General features: G+C 37.7%; 1 protein-coding gene across 2 annotated transcripts in view; it reads left to right on the top strand.

Annotated features, from left to right (window-relative positions):
* LOC118744155 (zinc finger CCCH domain-containing protein 13) overlaps positions 1-16684 on the top strand; it is a 51497-nt gene that overhangs the window by 1024 nt on the left and 33789 nt on the right. Inside the window, exons 2-6 of one of the 2 annotated variants that reach the window (XM_036476939.1) lie at positions 3759-3993; positions 4816-4992; positions 9495-9640; positions 9698-9856; positions 9921-10267. In XM_036476939.1, coding sequence (XP_036332832.1) covers positions 3759-3993; positions 4816-4992; positions 9495-9640; positions 9698-9856; positions 9921-10267 — 1064 coding nt within the window. The remainder of the gene's footprint in view (positions 1-3758; positions 3994-4815; positions 4993-9494; positions 9641-9697; positions 9857-9920; positions 10268-16684) is intronic. The other variant, XM_036476941.1, reaches the window with a different exon arrangement.

Here is a 16684-nt window from a genome sequence, read left to right as displayed (position 1 = left end):
GGGGAAGGAAAATCGAAAATCGAAGTTTATAAAAAAAGTTAGAATGCGATATATGTGCGTATGGATGTCTGATATAATAGAAAATTGGTCCCCAATTGTTTGAAGATAAGCTGAAAGAATGCTGAGCTTCTAACAAAAACTATATAAATTCATATTTCAAACCTTGTTCCAAAATTGTAAAAACTGCAAAATTGCATCTAAATTTTCAACTTTTAATCAGACTTTTTAGAATATCTTTTGACTATGCAGTTTTATAGCCCACTGAATTTTAGTGGAATGAAGTGCAAGTTTTAAGTTGCTGAAAAATGGCGTTGATTTTTGGCAATTTTTTAATGCATTTTCTCCATACCAAATATGTTCGAAAATTTTTGTTGTATGGAAAAAAGTGCGTACTACATTTAGAATCAAAATGATCAAAAATCAACTTGATTTTTTAGGAACTTCAAACCTGCGCTTTATTTTACTAAAATTAAATGGACTATAAAACTGAATACATAAAAAAATTCTAAAAAATTGGTTAAAAAGTTAAAAATTTAGATGCATTTTTGCAGAATTTTGATAATTTTTGCACAAGGTTTGAAATATTAATTTATATGGTTTTTATGTTAGATAATGAGCTGTTTTCATAAAAAAAAAAATATTAAATAAACAAAAGAAAAATAGAAAAAATTTGTTAAAGTGGCATGTCCCTATTTATTTTTCCACCACCGTATCTATATTATTCATTAAAATTTTTTTTAAATAAAAAATTAAGTTTTCAGGGAATGGTTATTTAATATTATACACAAGGACATTTTAAGATAATATAAGTTCTTTTTCAAAAACAGTACTCGTTTCAAAATAGGGCAAAATGTTTTTTATTGGAAAATCCACAAATGTAATAAATCCACAAATGTAATAATACAAGATGGAGCATCTTTTGTCGTATTGTTCGACATCCGGATTCGATAGCCCGCAAGCCCATCGTTTTTAATGCGACATGTTTGTTTTAACTACAGATTCGGAATCTTTGGATACAAATTCCTAAAATTTTTTGATCTCGGAAGGGCCTTTTCCAACCTCGACTTGACTCCTTATATATATATTTTTTATAAAACCATATAAATTCATATTTTAATGTTTTTGCACAAATTATAAGAATTCTACAAATTTTTATGTAAATCTTAAATTTTTTAATTAGATTTTCTAGAATTTATACTTCACTAAATTAGTCCAACAACGCGTAAGTTGATAGTATTGATTTTTGGCAGTTTTTTTTAAGCATTTTCTTATGCTGAACTTCCGCTAGGCATTGAATGACAAAAAATTGGAGGCATTTAAAAAATGTCATGTGGAAATGAATATTTTTTTTAAGTTATTTCAAGAATATTTTTTAATGCCCAAGTTTGTCATTAAAATTTCTGCCATTGGTCCCGCCGGAATATGCATGCTGATGCTGAAAAATTTGGGTCTTGCGGGAGTAGCGTCCCTTACGAAGGCCCTTTTTGTTAATAATGAAATCATATCAACTGAATTAAAAATTTTACGTTAATGAATTTAATAATAATAATAATAATAATAGATTGGCGCTTACACATATGTTAGTGTTTGGCAAAGCCTCTCCTCCGATTTGTTGAGGGTGCTTTGATGTTGTCACACAGGGAAGAGGGACCTACAGTTTTCGCCGACTCCGAACGGCAATTGTATTTTTATGAGAAGCTGTTTTTCATGGCAGAAATATGCGGCAGTCAAAACAGTTCCTGCTAGGCTGTCACAGAACACCACACCCAAACTACAGTCTGACTCTGAGAGCTGCACCCCCAAGACACGTAAGGAGACACCTCAGTCACCTAGAAGCAGACATCGACCATCAACTTCATTCACCACTGAGCCGCAGGGTTGCCACTACTGCTGCAGCTCGCTTCGTACCGGCAGGATGCATAACGGACCCACGTCCAAATTTCTCTGCTGAAGCGGCTGTTCTAGACGATGAGCGTGACAGGCCCATCCCGGAAATCCCCGTATCAGGGATCACAACGCGGAGATTCGGCAACTAGTGAACGTACATAAGCGGAAGAAGTGGAAAGAGCATCTGCAGACCTGTAACTTCACGTCTAGTGTGCGTAAGCTTTGGTCAACCGTGGGGTCACGACGATAGGGTCGAAATTTCTTTCGGCGACCATGCTCCGTCGGACCCGGAGCGATGCGCGAGCTATTTTAGCCGGCAGTTCATCCTCTGGTGGACAAAGCCAAGCGTCGAGTGACCAGAAGGCTGCACAAACGGCAAACAACTTGTGCCCCCCTTGCTTTACCTAGCGGTGAAGTTCAGGTGGCCATCGGGAAGGCGAAAGCCATGGGTCCCGACGGAATATGCATTCTGATTTTGAAAAATTTAGGTCCTGCGGGAGTAGTGTACCTTACGGAGGTCCTCAATATGTCTATGGCCACTCTCCTCATCCCTGAGATCTGGAAGGTGGGGAGAGTGGTCCCACTGCTCAACCCGGGGAAACCAGCCAACAAAGGATAACACTCCTTTCTGCGGTAGCGAACCACACTAGAGGGCTTGCTGGTCCCGTATTTCACAAACCACCTGACCCCAGCGAAGCATCAGCATGGTTTCCGTAAAGTGCACAGTACAGCAACCTCACTTAACACCATAAACACTCAGATAACACGTGGCCTTAACCGTAATCGTCCCTGTGAGAGAACTATACTAGTAGCGTTGGACCTTTCAACGGCGTTTGACACCGTCAGCCACTCCACGCTACTAGAAGATATAGAGGCTTCCTCTCTCCCACAGAGACTCAAACGGTGGTCGGCGAATTATTTGAGTGGTCGACACTCGTCGGTAATGTTTAGAGACAAATCCAGCAAACACAGAAAAATAAAACAGGTGGTTCCACATGGTGGTGTCCTTTCCCCACTGCTGTTTAACTTTTACATTTCAAAGCCCCTCAACCACCAGAGGGAGTCTCGATTGTCTCTTACGCCGCCGATTGATCGATCATGGCGTCTGGGAATGGAATTGATAACTTGTGTTCGAAAGTAAATGGGTATCTCTCCGAACTTTCTCGTTTCTTCACTGCAATAAGCTTAACCCTCTTCCCTACAAAATCCTCCGTGACCTTGTTCACCACCTGGACGAAGGAGGTCAGGCTACTGCTCGTCGATGATGCCCCAATTCCGACGGTGAATAACTCCAAAATACTCCGAGTAACCTTCGACAGTCTGCTCTCCTTCTCTGTGCACGCAACCGTTGTTGTCAACAAAGTACAGAGCCGCGACAAGGTCCTCAAGTCGCTAGCCGGCAGTACTTGCGACAAAAACAAAGAAACGTTGCTGGCAACATACAAGGCAATAGGCCGTCGCCGGGGACTGAAATGCAAGAAAATGCAAGAAATACCAAACATTTTTGATTTTTTAGAAAAATTTTGAGATGCAGTTTTGTAGCCAGCCCATTAAATTTCGGGATAATAAATTGCAAGTTTCAAGACGCTAAAATTGATGTTTGAGATTTTTTTTTTGTTGAGGGTGTTGCGTATTTTCTTCCATTGCAGTTTTTGTTTGCGTGATTATGCGCAACTGAATTTGAAGTTTCCTCAGACGTGCATCTCTAAATCACAATACAGTAACGTTGAGTATTTGGTAAATAACATATGTATGTATATATAGCACCCGCTTCTGAGCATTCAAGATTTCTTTTCATGTGCAAGCTATGAATTGCAAATTCGGGGAAAAAATAATTCAAAATATACATAATTATATATTATTAATTTCAGAATACCAAGATGACACGGCCTTAATTCCCAAGAATACGTCTCTGATTATTGCTAGGATTCCGATAACTCAACCAAAAAAGATTTGGAATCCTCAAAATATAGAAAAACCACAGCAGGTGCGAGCAACTTCGCGAGGAGATGGTAACTCTTTGGACTTATCAAAGATGAAAGGCAGTGAAGAGGATAAAATATTGGAAATGATGATTCAAAGTACAGCCGATTACGATCCTAAAAGGTAAAATTAATACCTAATTCACAATGTAATAGTATATTTCTTGGCTATGACTGAAGCAGCAATATGTCCATATTTATGTTCATTATAATTTCCCTGAACATTGCTACAAAATATAAAAATTGTCTCTTAATAATAACACTGGCCAACAAAATTTTGCGGCACAGCCTTTGAGAGCTGATTGCTATAGAATTTTTTCCATAGATAAACAATATGTCCTTTATTATTCATTTATTATTGACTCTAGTTTTCGAGATATTTGGGATCGAATGTATCAAAAACGCATTGTTAGATTTTTTTTTTTTACTTTTGTTGTAAAAACAGATGCAATGAGCAATTTTCTGATCAGTATAAAAAAAAAGCTTGAGTGTTACCATTTTATACCAAAAGATAAAAAAGATTATATTTGGCGTAATTATTTTCCAATAGAAGTTCAAAATATGGTAACACTTGTCGATCTTTTGAATCCAAAATATCTAAAAAAAGAAGAGTCAATTGAATAATTTTAAGGCCAGAATCTGATTCTACGGAAAAAATCATTTGAAACCAGTGTTCACTGGTTGGGCCGCACACGCTTTTTGTTGGGCTGTGTAATCAGGCATTTTCTACAAATCACACGATTGGAAATCGGTGTGATTTGCAAAACCGTTTTTTATAGATTTTTTAAAAATATTAAAATCTTGACACTAAACGGATGAATACGACGTTTTTAGCATTTTCCATAACTTTCATTATAAATATTCAAAAATATTTTGCTAATCACACCGATTTCAAGTTGTACGTTTTCCAGGCGGGCCTGAATTAAATGAATATTTTAAATTTCAGCTATCACAGAATAAGGGGACACTCTCAAGTCGGTGAAGTTCCGCCTTCATATCGCTGTAATAGGTGCAAGAAAACGGGGCATTGGATAAAAAATTGTCCTTATACTGTAGGCAAGGAGCATAGTGAGGTTAAAAGGAATACCGGAATTCCCAGGTCATTCCTTGATAAAGATGATAAGTAAGTGAAAATTTTTATTGAAGGAATTAAATCATAATGTAAGTTTTTCATAAATTGTATTTGGGCTACAGGACTTTACGCTTTCTCCTATAGTCAAATACAATTAACGATTAAAAACTTTAATAGGCCGCAAATAACAAAAGGAACAAATTTCAATTCAATGAAAAATATGAAAGTATTCCATAAATTTCGCAAGACTTGAGTGTGTTCAAAGTGGTTAGACGTTGCAGGTTAACTTCCTCAAGCTACTTTTTGGCCTTTCACACAGTGATCACAATAAACTTTGAAACGACAATCAATTTAAGACGTTAAAAATATTAAAACCATCTTTATTGGGTTTATGGTGATAAGGTTTATGCTGATGCTACCTATTATAGTAAAAGACAACTAAAAGGGCGTACCTCCGGCTATTACCGTTTCGATTCTAGTAACGCATTTTAAGCTGTGCCTCGATTTTTTTTAATGACAGTTAAACTACTCTGACTTTCAAGGCCTCATACATATATCGTACGTTGAATTATGCATTCAAAATTTATTTTAAATTTAATTTTGTGGGAAAACGCAATTAAAGTTTGATCACAGATTAACAGATAGAAAGACACATACATACATAATACATATCTTCGCAATGTTTTGGGAGCTAAGTTATCAATTATACTGAACATATCTGTGTTCGTATGGAAAAGTAGCTTCCCAACAAGCAAAATAAACTTAAAGAAAGTTTTTTTTAAGTTTTCAATTGTAAACATTAAGCTTACAAAACGTTGATTTTTTGTTTATAAAACGCTTGAAAGTAAGCGTAATATAATCGAAAAGGAACATTGGTTATAAGCGTAGAAATATAAACTTGTAATAAATGTTCAAAAGAAAGCTTTTTATAAGCGTAAAATTGTAAACTTATAATAAAGGTTCAAAAAAAGTTTTTTATAAGCGTATCAATACTTACTAAAAATTTTCAAAAGAAAGCTTTTTATAAACATTTTTATAACCCTTTATTTAAAGATATTTCATTAAAAACTCATACATAGATTGCTTAACATCTAGAAACTAAACGAAATGCGAATTTTCGGCGGACTCATCTACAGTCGCGAAAATATAAATAGGGAATAGACATTTTAGCGTACAAATTCACAATAACACATACAAATTAAGCATAAAAAAGTTAATTATTACATCTTGATGCGTGCTTTCAATTACTTGCGGTTATTGGCAAATTGGAAAAGCGACATCGATGCAGCTATATATTCCGCTTCATCGCCGCCATTCTCATTGATGAACTTTTCTGAAAAAAATTTAATACATTTTTAATAGAATGTTAAACTAAGAAAGGATAAGGAAAACTCATCATTTGAAGACTCGAATGCTCCACCGATTAGCGCAGCGGGTCCTGGATTGGATTTTATTTTACCGCATCGGTTTTATTTAATTTTTTCTTTTAATAATATATTTTAAAAAAAGTAAACACGTCACTTACGATTGAAAAAATGTTATATTTACTTCTTCATGTCGTTGGCATTTGCATTTCATTTATAAGTTTAAGTAATTTAAAAACATTCTCTCTCAAAACTTATTAAAGGTTTATTTGAAAAAACTTGTAATAAGCTTAATATTAAAAATGCTTATTTGACGCTTATTATAGCAAACTTACTTTAAGTTATTTTTAAAAACATTTACTGAAATGCTTGTTGGGTTATGTCGAAAGGCCGGCTTTAGTATAATGCGGCATTCCCTTTATTTTTTAAACGACAAGGAATTTTTTGATGAGACTTAAAAAGAATATTGACTTGCTAGCATCGGAACTACTTCTTGCACGTTTGTTTGCTAAAAGTTGTTTAACGGCTTAGCGCCCGTAAGTCATTCGCAATCGTATGCTGCGAATGCCGATTTATACTAAAGCCAGCCTTTCGACATAAGCTACTTTTCCATACGAACACAGATATTCTCCATATTAATTGTATGATGAAATATCCGAAAAGGTTAATTTTGAATTCTCTATATTATTAAATGTGCTATATTGTTTGAAGTCGGCAAAATCATAGTCTTATTAATTACAATCTTTTTATTCGCTACAGTTGCATATTATGTGCTACTTTATTTGTAATTTTTGTAAAACCATATCGCACATTTGCTTCAAGAGTGCTATAATCCAAAAAATGAAAACCTCGAGAAAAAAGCTTTAAAGTTTTGAATTAACACACATACGTACATATGTATGTATACTCGCATAGTAAAACTGAATGCATATTAGTTGTGTTTGCTTACAAATTATCCAGTAACTTGCCAACAACTCTCCAGTAACATAATTTCTGAGAATTCGCTCTCATAGAAAAAAAAATCCAAAAAAGTACGCGAACCCAAATCCAGTAATAATTTGCAAGTTTCATGAACAGCTGATAAGTTGCTTGTTTATTCGCAGCAAATTCCTAATAAAACAATATATTTTTATATTTAAATAGGTTTATTTTGTCAATTTCAACAAATAAAACCCATAAACAGCTTCGTTATTAGTTTAAATTGCATCCAGCAACATGCGATCAGCTGTTTTTCGTACTGGCAAATTCTTACAAGTAAAAATTTATCCAGTAAAAATCCAGTAAAAACTTGCAATTTCCCCTAGTTTGCAAGCTCTTGCGTACAAAAATGCTAAAAAATGAAAATTCGTAAAAACTATTACTGGAAATGGGTGAACAAACACAACTATTGTGTTCTAGTCAACAGGTTAGAGTTCGACCGATTCCCAATTTTTGGCCGACAACAAATCGCCAAAAATCAACACTTACCAAGCTACTTCAAATTTGCACTTTATGTACTTAAATTAAAAAAACTGCGTACTCAAAAAAACTAAAAAATCCGATTAAACAAAAAAATTTAAAATTTACCTTTATTTGTTTCGGTCAATTATAAAAGTTAAAATTTGACTTTTCTTTTTTCGGTCAATTATAAACGTTAAATCTGACCTTTAGTTTTTCGGTGAAAATAGCAGTTTACATATTCACTATACAAGAGTGGTATTCACCAAATTAAGAAAGTAAGTAGCCTGGCACTCTGAAAACGACTGTTGTCAACTGTCGTAGCTTGAGCTGATCTGCTCTTCTGCCAGACTGCCAGGCCACTTGCTCACTTAGGTGAATACCACTAATATGTTTTAATAAAAAATTCACATCCTCTCAATTGCAGTTTTCTATCTTCTGTAAACATTGAGTTTCTTTAATTTAAGCTTTAAGTTATTCACCTTTTTACGGGAATGATTCGGAATTCAATTTAACAATTAATATAGCTGCCAAGTTCTGCTCCGACATATTTTATCGCAAATCGCTAAGAATAATCGTTCTACACTGACTTGCGTCGCTGGCACTTGATGTATATATAATACATACCAAATCTCTTAGGCGGGGATATATACATTTTTTGCTCTCCCAGTAATCCATAAGGTCCGTATCAACATCAATGCGCTTATCCTTATACATAGGTGTCTGTTTCCATAAATGCTTTTCGAACGTAATCGTCGGAGAACAGAAAAGTGACGTTTTGACTTTTATATTTGACTGAAAAGATAAAAGTCAAATTTTAACTTTTATTTTTGACATATATGTAATACTCCTATATTGGCAGTAAGAGCTAGTACCGTCCGAAAACACTACAGTACAGATATATCAATAAACGCGTACGAAAGAAAAGGAACACATACGTTTATAAATAAACATGTACACAACATATATACAAAAACGGCACTCAAGTACACAATACATTGACAAAAACGGTACTAGACTGTCTCGCTTTGATTTCGGAATGCTTACACATTGAGAAGTTAGCTTACTGCCACTATAGAAGTATTACATATATGTATGATTTTTGACCGAAAAAATAAAAGTCAATTCATAACTTTTATTTTTGACTGAAAACGTATCGGTGAAAAAACAACGATTTTTTTTACCTTTTTGAAAAAAAGCATAACCGTTACGGTCCCTGGATTAAACAATTTCAAATTTTGATGAACATTTGTTAAAATTGCGGAAAAATAACTAGTAATTTTTAGCAAAAAAAAAACCGAGTTCAACTCCCATATAAAAAAATATATATATATATCTATCTCATGATCCGCTGATCGGATCTTAACCAGATTAGTATGGGACCACCTCTGAGACACTACCTTTCCGATGCAAAAAGAATTATCGAAATCGGTTGACGTGGTCCAAACTTATGCGGTAACATACATAAAAAAAAAAAAAAAAAAAATATTCCGACGAACTGATAACCTCCTCCTTTTTTGGAAGTCGGTTAAAAAGAATCGGCTAAGAGTCGGCCAAAAACGGCCGATGTTGATTCTTTTGGCCGATACTAGCCGATGCCGATGACGATTAATCGGTCGGACTAACAGGTAGTGGTCATTTCTGAATACTCTTGCTCCTGCAGCAAATGTGTAATATGTACATATGTACATATATACATATAAATACATCATATGCCCTCGGTGTTCATATAAAAATTTTAATTTTTTTCAGCGAGCCGCCTGCTGATTTCCCTGAGCCAGCAGTGGCAATTGAGAGCAAGAAGGAAATACCTGAAGATTTAATATGCAGCATTTGCAAGGACCTATTTGTTGACGCTGTCATGATCCCCTGCTGTGGAAGCTCATTTTGTGATGACTGTAATATTACTTTGGATCTTGAAATTAACTTTTGTTTTCACTAAAATATATTTTCAGGTGTACGTAGTGCACTTCTTGAATCCGAAGAGAATGAGTGCCCCGATTGCAAAGAAAGAGGTTGTTCGCCAGGTTCATTGATTCCAAACCGTTTTCTACGTAATTCTGTAAATGCATTTAAAAATGAAAATGGCTATACAAATTTGAGATCCAAGAAAGGTATTTAATATAAAATGAAAAGAAAAATATAAAGAATAATATTTACTAAAAATCATTGCTTTAGTTATTGTAGAAAAAGCTAATGATCAAGGAGAGAATACGTCAACGAAAGAAAAAGTTGAAACAGCTGATGTAAAAAAACCAGAAGAAAAGCAAATAGAAGTGTCAACTACTCCAAAGGAAATATCCAAATCTGATGAAACAATAAAAGAGAAAGATGTTGAAAATAGCTCAAAGATTGAAGCAACAAAATTGGAGGAAATTGAATCTGATTACGAGGATAACATAACTATCATGATGCCTCCAGTACCTGCGAAAAATACGAATGCTGGCACTGTCGAACATAGCGGACGCAGTGTTAGCCACCCGAAACCTCCTGGTATAGAAAGCTCTCCACGTCACAAGATGCAGGTAACATATGCAAATTTTTGGATATATAGTTAGGAATATTACTTAGCGAAATAAACTATGGCCATTTATAATGGTGATATTATGCGATCTTTTATAAAACAATGCATATAAGCTAAGCAAAAAAAAAATATTCCCGTATGTTATAATAAAAAAATAAAAGGTGTGAAGTTTTATTATCTTTAGAAAATGACAAAAAAATAATTTAAAACTCAAACCTCTTGTGTATACACTCAACAAGATTTAGATCCTTTAAATAAAGTCCATATTTAGATAGCCAGTCTAACCAAACAAATCTCTAGCTGTAGTTCCTATAAACATTAGAGTAGCCATTAGCAATATCGGAAAAAAGAAGTGTTAAAATTCGTGGTATCACCTTCTATATATGCGAGTATACTTAAAATTACGAAATACAAAGTTTTAGACAAAGTGAGAAATAATTAGGGAAGGCTGCCAGCGACTAAAAACCTGAAAAAATATATTTTATAATTTTAAATAAATAAATAAATAAATAATAACTACGATTTTTGTTTAGGTGTCCTATTTTGAAAAGTTTTCCTTATTAATAACATCTGTAATCTATAAGCTTTTTAAATGTCTAAAGTTAGAAAAAGCCTCCACCAATATCGGAATTTTAAGCCACTACGATAAGGAAACTAAGGTATCTTATCTTAAATTTTAAGCGTAGGATACGTAAAAAGCGTATGTCGTAAAAAACGACTATTATTGAACGAGCCATGACTATCAGCTCTGATATCCTATCTTCAGCTTTTTGAATCACTTAAAAAGTAAAATTCTCAATCTCAGTCTTATGAATTATAAATTAAAATCAAAGTAATTAAAAAAACTTGTTTCTATATTCGGGCTCAAATATGCTTGACAAAATTGTTAATACACTTTATATTCCCTTCTGTAAGTGTTTTAAGAAGTTCAATCCAGTTGTTATTAAGATATTGGTTTCTGATTTCAACCAGATCCAAAGAGTCTAGGAATACGTCCTTTAAAGAGAACGTGTCTCCGAAAAGTGCACAGGTCAGGAGATGGTGTTGAGTGCCTTGGGTAATCTGCGCCTTCGGGATGTCGGTAGGGCTATGTATATTTGTTAGGTGTCTATTTATATGGGATGTAGTGATGGTGGTTAAACTGTAGACATTCGCACTTCACTTTTACATGGAGGTATCATTTGATTTCCTCTTTATTCTCGCACCTGCCATGTTTTGTTGCTGGTGGAGAGGAAGGGGATTGTTGCACAATCGGCCATTACGTTGCCGTAAATTTCTATGTGACTCGGTATCCAGAGCAAGCGTATATTAGAACGGCTACCGATGACTAGGGGCCATTTTTACAGTGACGAGTTAACTCTCATTCGGCAGTTAACTACTGGTTTTCAGTACAAAAATTGAAAGTTAACTGCCGAATTTGAGTAAACCCCCGACTGTGAACATGACACTAAGTCTTTTATTCGATTAATACACCGAGAAAAAAGTAACATGATTTTATTAGAGTGTTTTTGGTTTTTCCATGTTAAACGTAGAATCCAGTTTTATAGAAAAACAAAGAATCAAATAAAAACGCTAAAGAAATGAAAAAGAAATTTTCTTCTTTCAAAATTTCTTAAATCGGTTTGTATATTCTCATATAATACATTTGTTCATATGAAAAATTATGGGGAGATACTGTTAATATACTGTAGTGACAATGTAAAGCATATGAATTTATAGCAAGTTCGATTTTCATACATCTTCCTCTAAAAACTTTTACAGATGCAGGGATGCCAAATGAGAACTGTTGTTTTTGTAGCGGCTACTGAGCCCCGTTCGGGGAGGTTCATCCCTCAACGTTGTCGTCAATTTCAGCTAGGGGGAGGCCCAGGAAGTGTGCAACTTCCACAGGGGCTGTCCATAGGGACAGGGGCGTTAGCTGAGTGGGGTTCTCAGGGCATGTGAAGAGGTGCCGGGAGTCATGCGGCGACTCTCCACATGCCGGGCATTGGTTGGGCACATCCTCGTTGATTCTACTCAAGTAACTAGGAGTTGAGCCTGCTGCAATAGCCAGAGCGAAGTTGGGCTATTGTAGTGCGGGTCTCTCGAGGCAGACAAAGTTCTGTCCCGTCCACGTCCGGTGGTTGTGTGCCTAGAACGGCATTCACAGGGCGGGAGTTTACATAACTTGAGACTGATTCCCTGTGAATGACGTTCAGGGCCTGTCGGTAGGTTGACGGGTCCAGAGGTTGTTTGATAAACCTCTGGACTTCGTCCGTCAGTTCGTAAAGATGCCTCCTGACGTGCCGCGGCGAGGGCTCTTCCGCGAGCAGCTGTCCGCTGGGATGGCCACGTCTGTGGCTCCCAGCAAGGAACTGCGTGCAGAGCATTATGTTATGCTCTTTTACTGGGAGCATCTGGGCCTCATCGTGTAGGTGGTGTTGGGGCGTCATCAGGAGGCATCCTGTCGCAGTTCGTAATGTCGTGTTTTGGAACGTCTGTAGCTTCATCCACTGCGTCCTGCTAGTCCCCGGCGACTATACGGGCGACATTGTTGCGGCTCTGAACTTTGTTGACAATTGCGGTTGTATGCGCCGAGAAGGAGAGCAGACTGTCGAATGTAACTCCGAGGAATTTCGGGTTATTCACCGTCGGTATTGTTACGCCATCGACGTGAATACCCAGTTGCAGTCTGACCTCCTTCGTCCAGGTGGTGAAAAGGGTTGCCGATGATTTCGCAGGGGATAGGGCAAGGCTCCTTGCAGTGAAGAAGCGAGAAAGTACGGCGAGGTAACCGTTTACTTTCGAGCACAAGTCATCAATTCCATTCCCAGACGCCATGATCGAACAATCCTCTGGTGGCTGAGGAAGCTTTGAAATGTAATATTTAAACAGTAGCGGGGACAGGACACCAGTGAGGAGTGAGGAGGCCTCTACATCTTCTAGTAGCGTTGAATGACTGACAGTGTCGAACGCCTTGGACAAGTCCAACGCTACTAGAATAATTCTCTCACAGGGGCGGTTTCGGTTTAGGCCACGAGTTATCTGAGTGTTTATGGCGTTAAGTGCTGTTGTGCTATGCACTTTACGGAACCCATGTTGATGCTTCGCTGGGATCAGGTGGTTCCTAAAGTACGGGAGCAGCAGGGCCCCGTGGAAAGGAGAGTTATCGGGCGATAAGACCCTCCTTTGTTGGCTGGTTTCCCCGGTTTGAGCTGTGGGACCACTCTCCCCATTTTCCAGAAGTCTGGAATGACGAGAGTGGCCATAGACAAGTTGAGGACCTCCGTTAGGTACGCTACTCCCGCAGGACCCAAATTTTTCAGCATCAACATGCATATTCCGTCGGGTCCAATGGCTTTGGAGGCTTTCGCCTTCCCGATGGCTACCCTTACCTCACCGCTGGTGAAAACAAAAGGCGCACTGGGTTTTGGCATTTTGTGCAGCCTTTTGGTCACGCGACGTTTGGCTTTATCCACCGGAGGATGCAGAATGATCTGCCGGCTAAAATAGCTCGCGAATATCTCTGGGTCCGACGAAGCGTGTACACCGAAGTCTATCTCGACTCTGTCGTCACGCTTCGTCGGGTTGGACAACGACCTCACGGTTGACCAAAGCTTGCTCACACCAGAGGTGAAGTTGCAGGTCTTCAAATGCTCTTCCCATTTCTTCCGTTTATGTACGTTCACAAGTTGCCGAATCTCCGAATTGAGATCCCTAATACGGGGATTTACGGGATCGGCCTGACGAAGGTTGTCGCGCTCATCAGCTAGAATAGCCGCTTCGGCAGGAAAGTTCGGACGTGGATCCTTAATACATCCTGCTGGGATGAAGCGAGCTGCAGCAGCGGTGACAACCCTGCGGAACTTTCGTTCACCTACATGAACGTCGGTTGGTATGGGTAGTGCAGTGAAGGCGCCCTCAGTAACATCCGTGAAGCCTTTCCAGTCAGCTTTGGAAAAGTTGACATAAGTCCGGTGATCCACGGAAGCAAAGTCGGCAGGTTTATCAATCGAGATGACTATGGGCAGATGGTCTGATGCTAGGGTCAGCATAGGTCGCCATGATGCGCTGTGTATCAGACCAGCGCTGACAATTGTTAGATCTGGCGAGGTGCAGCAGCTGCCCATAATCCTAGTGGGTGCGTCGTCGTTCATTGTGCAGAATGTCGAATCGTCTATCTGCTCAGCTAGATGTATTCCCCTACGATCATTTGACAGGCATGAGTGCTAAAGATCGTGGTGCGCGTTAAAGTCACCAACTACCATACGGTTTTCACCTCTGAGTAGCGCACTTATTTTAGGGTGATATCCTGCCGGGCAGCTGGTGACGGGGGGTATGTATACGTTACGTTGTATCCGTTCACGTTGTATCCGGCGCAATTCAAGAGGGTTGAATTGCCGTGTAACTTCGTCTCTTGGACCGTAGATATTAATATTCCATGCCTTCCCATAAAGACAGTTATCTCCTCGATCTTGCTCTGGAGTCCGTTACAGTTAAATTGTAGCACCTTTGTGTGCCTTGGGAGACCGATTGTGATGTGTGGTGTTAAAGAGTTGTGTGGCCTGCCGGCCCCCTGTTGTACGTGCTGCAAAAGGGGGTGCTTCTTTGTGGTGGTGGTTGGCGGCGTCGCGGGGGAGGGATGCGACGGGGCAGCACAGCAGGGGCCCACATAGTCACTCGTCCAATCTCGCGTGTTGCGAAGTCCTGAGCACGCCCTAAAGTGGCACCAGCCGAGGCAAGAGTTGCACTTGACTGATGTCACGTTACGGTATATTCTGGACTGACAAACAGAGCAGATTGTCGGAGGGACTAGGAGTTGCCGGCGGCGGTGTGTTGGTGCTATTGTGTTTGTTTGTGTGTCTATTGTTGTGTTGTGTTGGGGTGTGGGTGTGTTGATTGTGTGCTGCCCAGGCGGGTGGGGGTTTGCCGTGGAGGCGGTCCGGTTCGCACAGCATGGGGCCACGAACGACGTGGTCCATTGCCGGTGCGTACGTACGCAGGTGTAGATTTCAGGCCCTGGATTTGACTACACCAGCCCTGAGCAGAAGGGTACGGAGAAGATGTAGCCCTAGAATCGAGCAACGTTTGATGGATTTCGCCGACCTAAACGGGGTTAGATCGCCGAAACAACACCCCTTGGTCGGGTAAAATCCGAGTCATTCCGTAGAACCGGCTGTCGTGGGAATGCCAAATGAGAATTGTCCTGCTTTGATGCGTTTTAAAAGAAGACTGCATATCTTTGACTTGAATTTTCACGCTGGTGTCAAACATTTGTATTTTAACAATAATAAAATAACGTAAAACAAACAAACGGATTGTTCATGAAACTTTTTATATTGAAACGCATGATTCAATAATACAAGGTTGTGTAATTTGTGACAGCTAAAATTTGACACTCCTTTATATAGATTCGTATTTTGGAAGTAGGAGAAAGGGGAAGAATGTGATAGCAGTTTGCGAAAACGGTAGTAGAAAGGTACTACAAAAAGTACGCAAAGTATACAATTAGAAGTAAAATGTGTATTATGGAAATACTAAACAATACATAAAAATATGCTTTTTTTGATTTAAGTTATTCGTCATTTCCGGGAACAAACCTAGAATACCGACCGGTCACCTATGCAAAAACGAAAAATGCAGATCAATAGAACTTTTTATGCTCATTTCAACCATGCCAAAATGATTTGGCGCAAGAAAAAAATGAAGAGGTTCTAGAAGGTTAAAGTTCAATTTTTAGATATTTTAAATATTAATATCTTATGAACTTTATAACCGATTAAAAAGCTAATGACGTCACCATAAAGCTAATTAATTTGTTCTTCAGCTGATGTACATAATTTATAGCTTTTTGTATTTTTAAACCAAAACCACTAAAAAACGAGCAAACATTATTTTTTCATGAAATAACCTTTTTTGAAAAAACTGCATGATTAATGGTAAAGAATTTTATATTATTTAGAAAGTACAAGTTATTATCTTTAATTCGATATTACATATTTTATCATGATCTACTTTTGGGTTTCAACAATTAAGTGATAATAAAAAATACAAATAAACCTCTTATATCATCTTTTTTTACCTGCGCCAAATAAATTTGGTATCGTTGAAATCAGCGTAAAAAGTTGTATCAATTGGCATTTTTGGTTATTTTATAGCTAAACGGTTGCTATTCTATACTTGTTCTAGAAAATTACGCGAACGAAGGTGACGCCAACGAATATTTAGTATGAAGAATTTTTGGTTTTACTACTAATATCACTAGAAACTATAGAGTAAGCAACATTCTGCACAAGTAAAGGAGCCGATTTTATGTGTGGGAGCGAGATGACTGTTTTATTACAAAACCTTTCTATTATTGAATCATGATTGAAACGTGTATGTATATCGCTCCCATGATTCAATAATGAAAGGTTTTGTAAGAAAAACTTTCTCTCGC

This window comes from Rhagoletis pomonella, unplaced genomic scaffold (assembly GCF_013731165.1).
Source record: "Rhagoletis pomonella isolate Grant_MI unplaced genomic scaffold, Rhpom_1.0 Rhpom_scaffold_00008, whole genome shotgun sequence".
Lineage (NCBI taxonomy): Eukaryota > Metazoa > Arthropoda > Insecta > Diptera > Tephritidae > Rhagoletis > Rhagoletis pomonella.
This window is presented reverse-complemented; position numbering and strand designations above follow the sequence as displayed.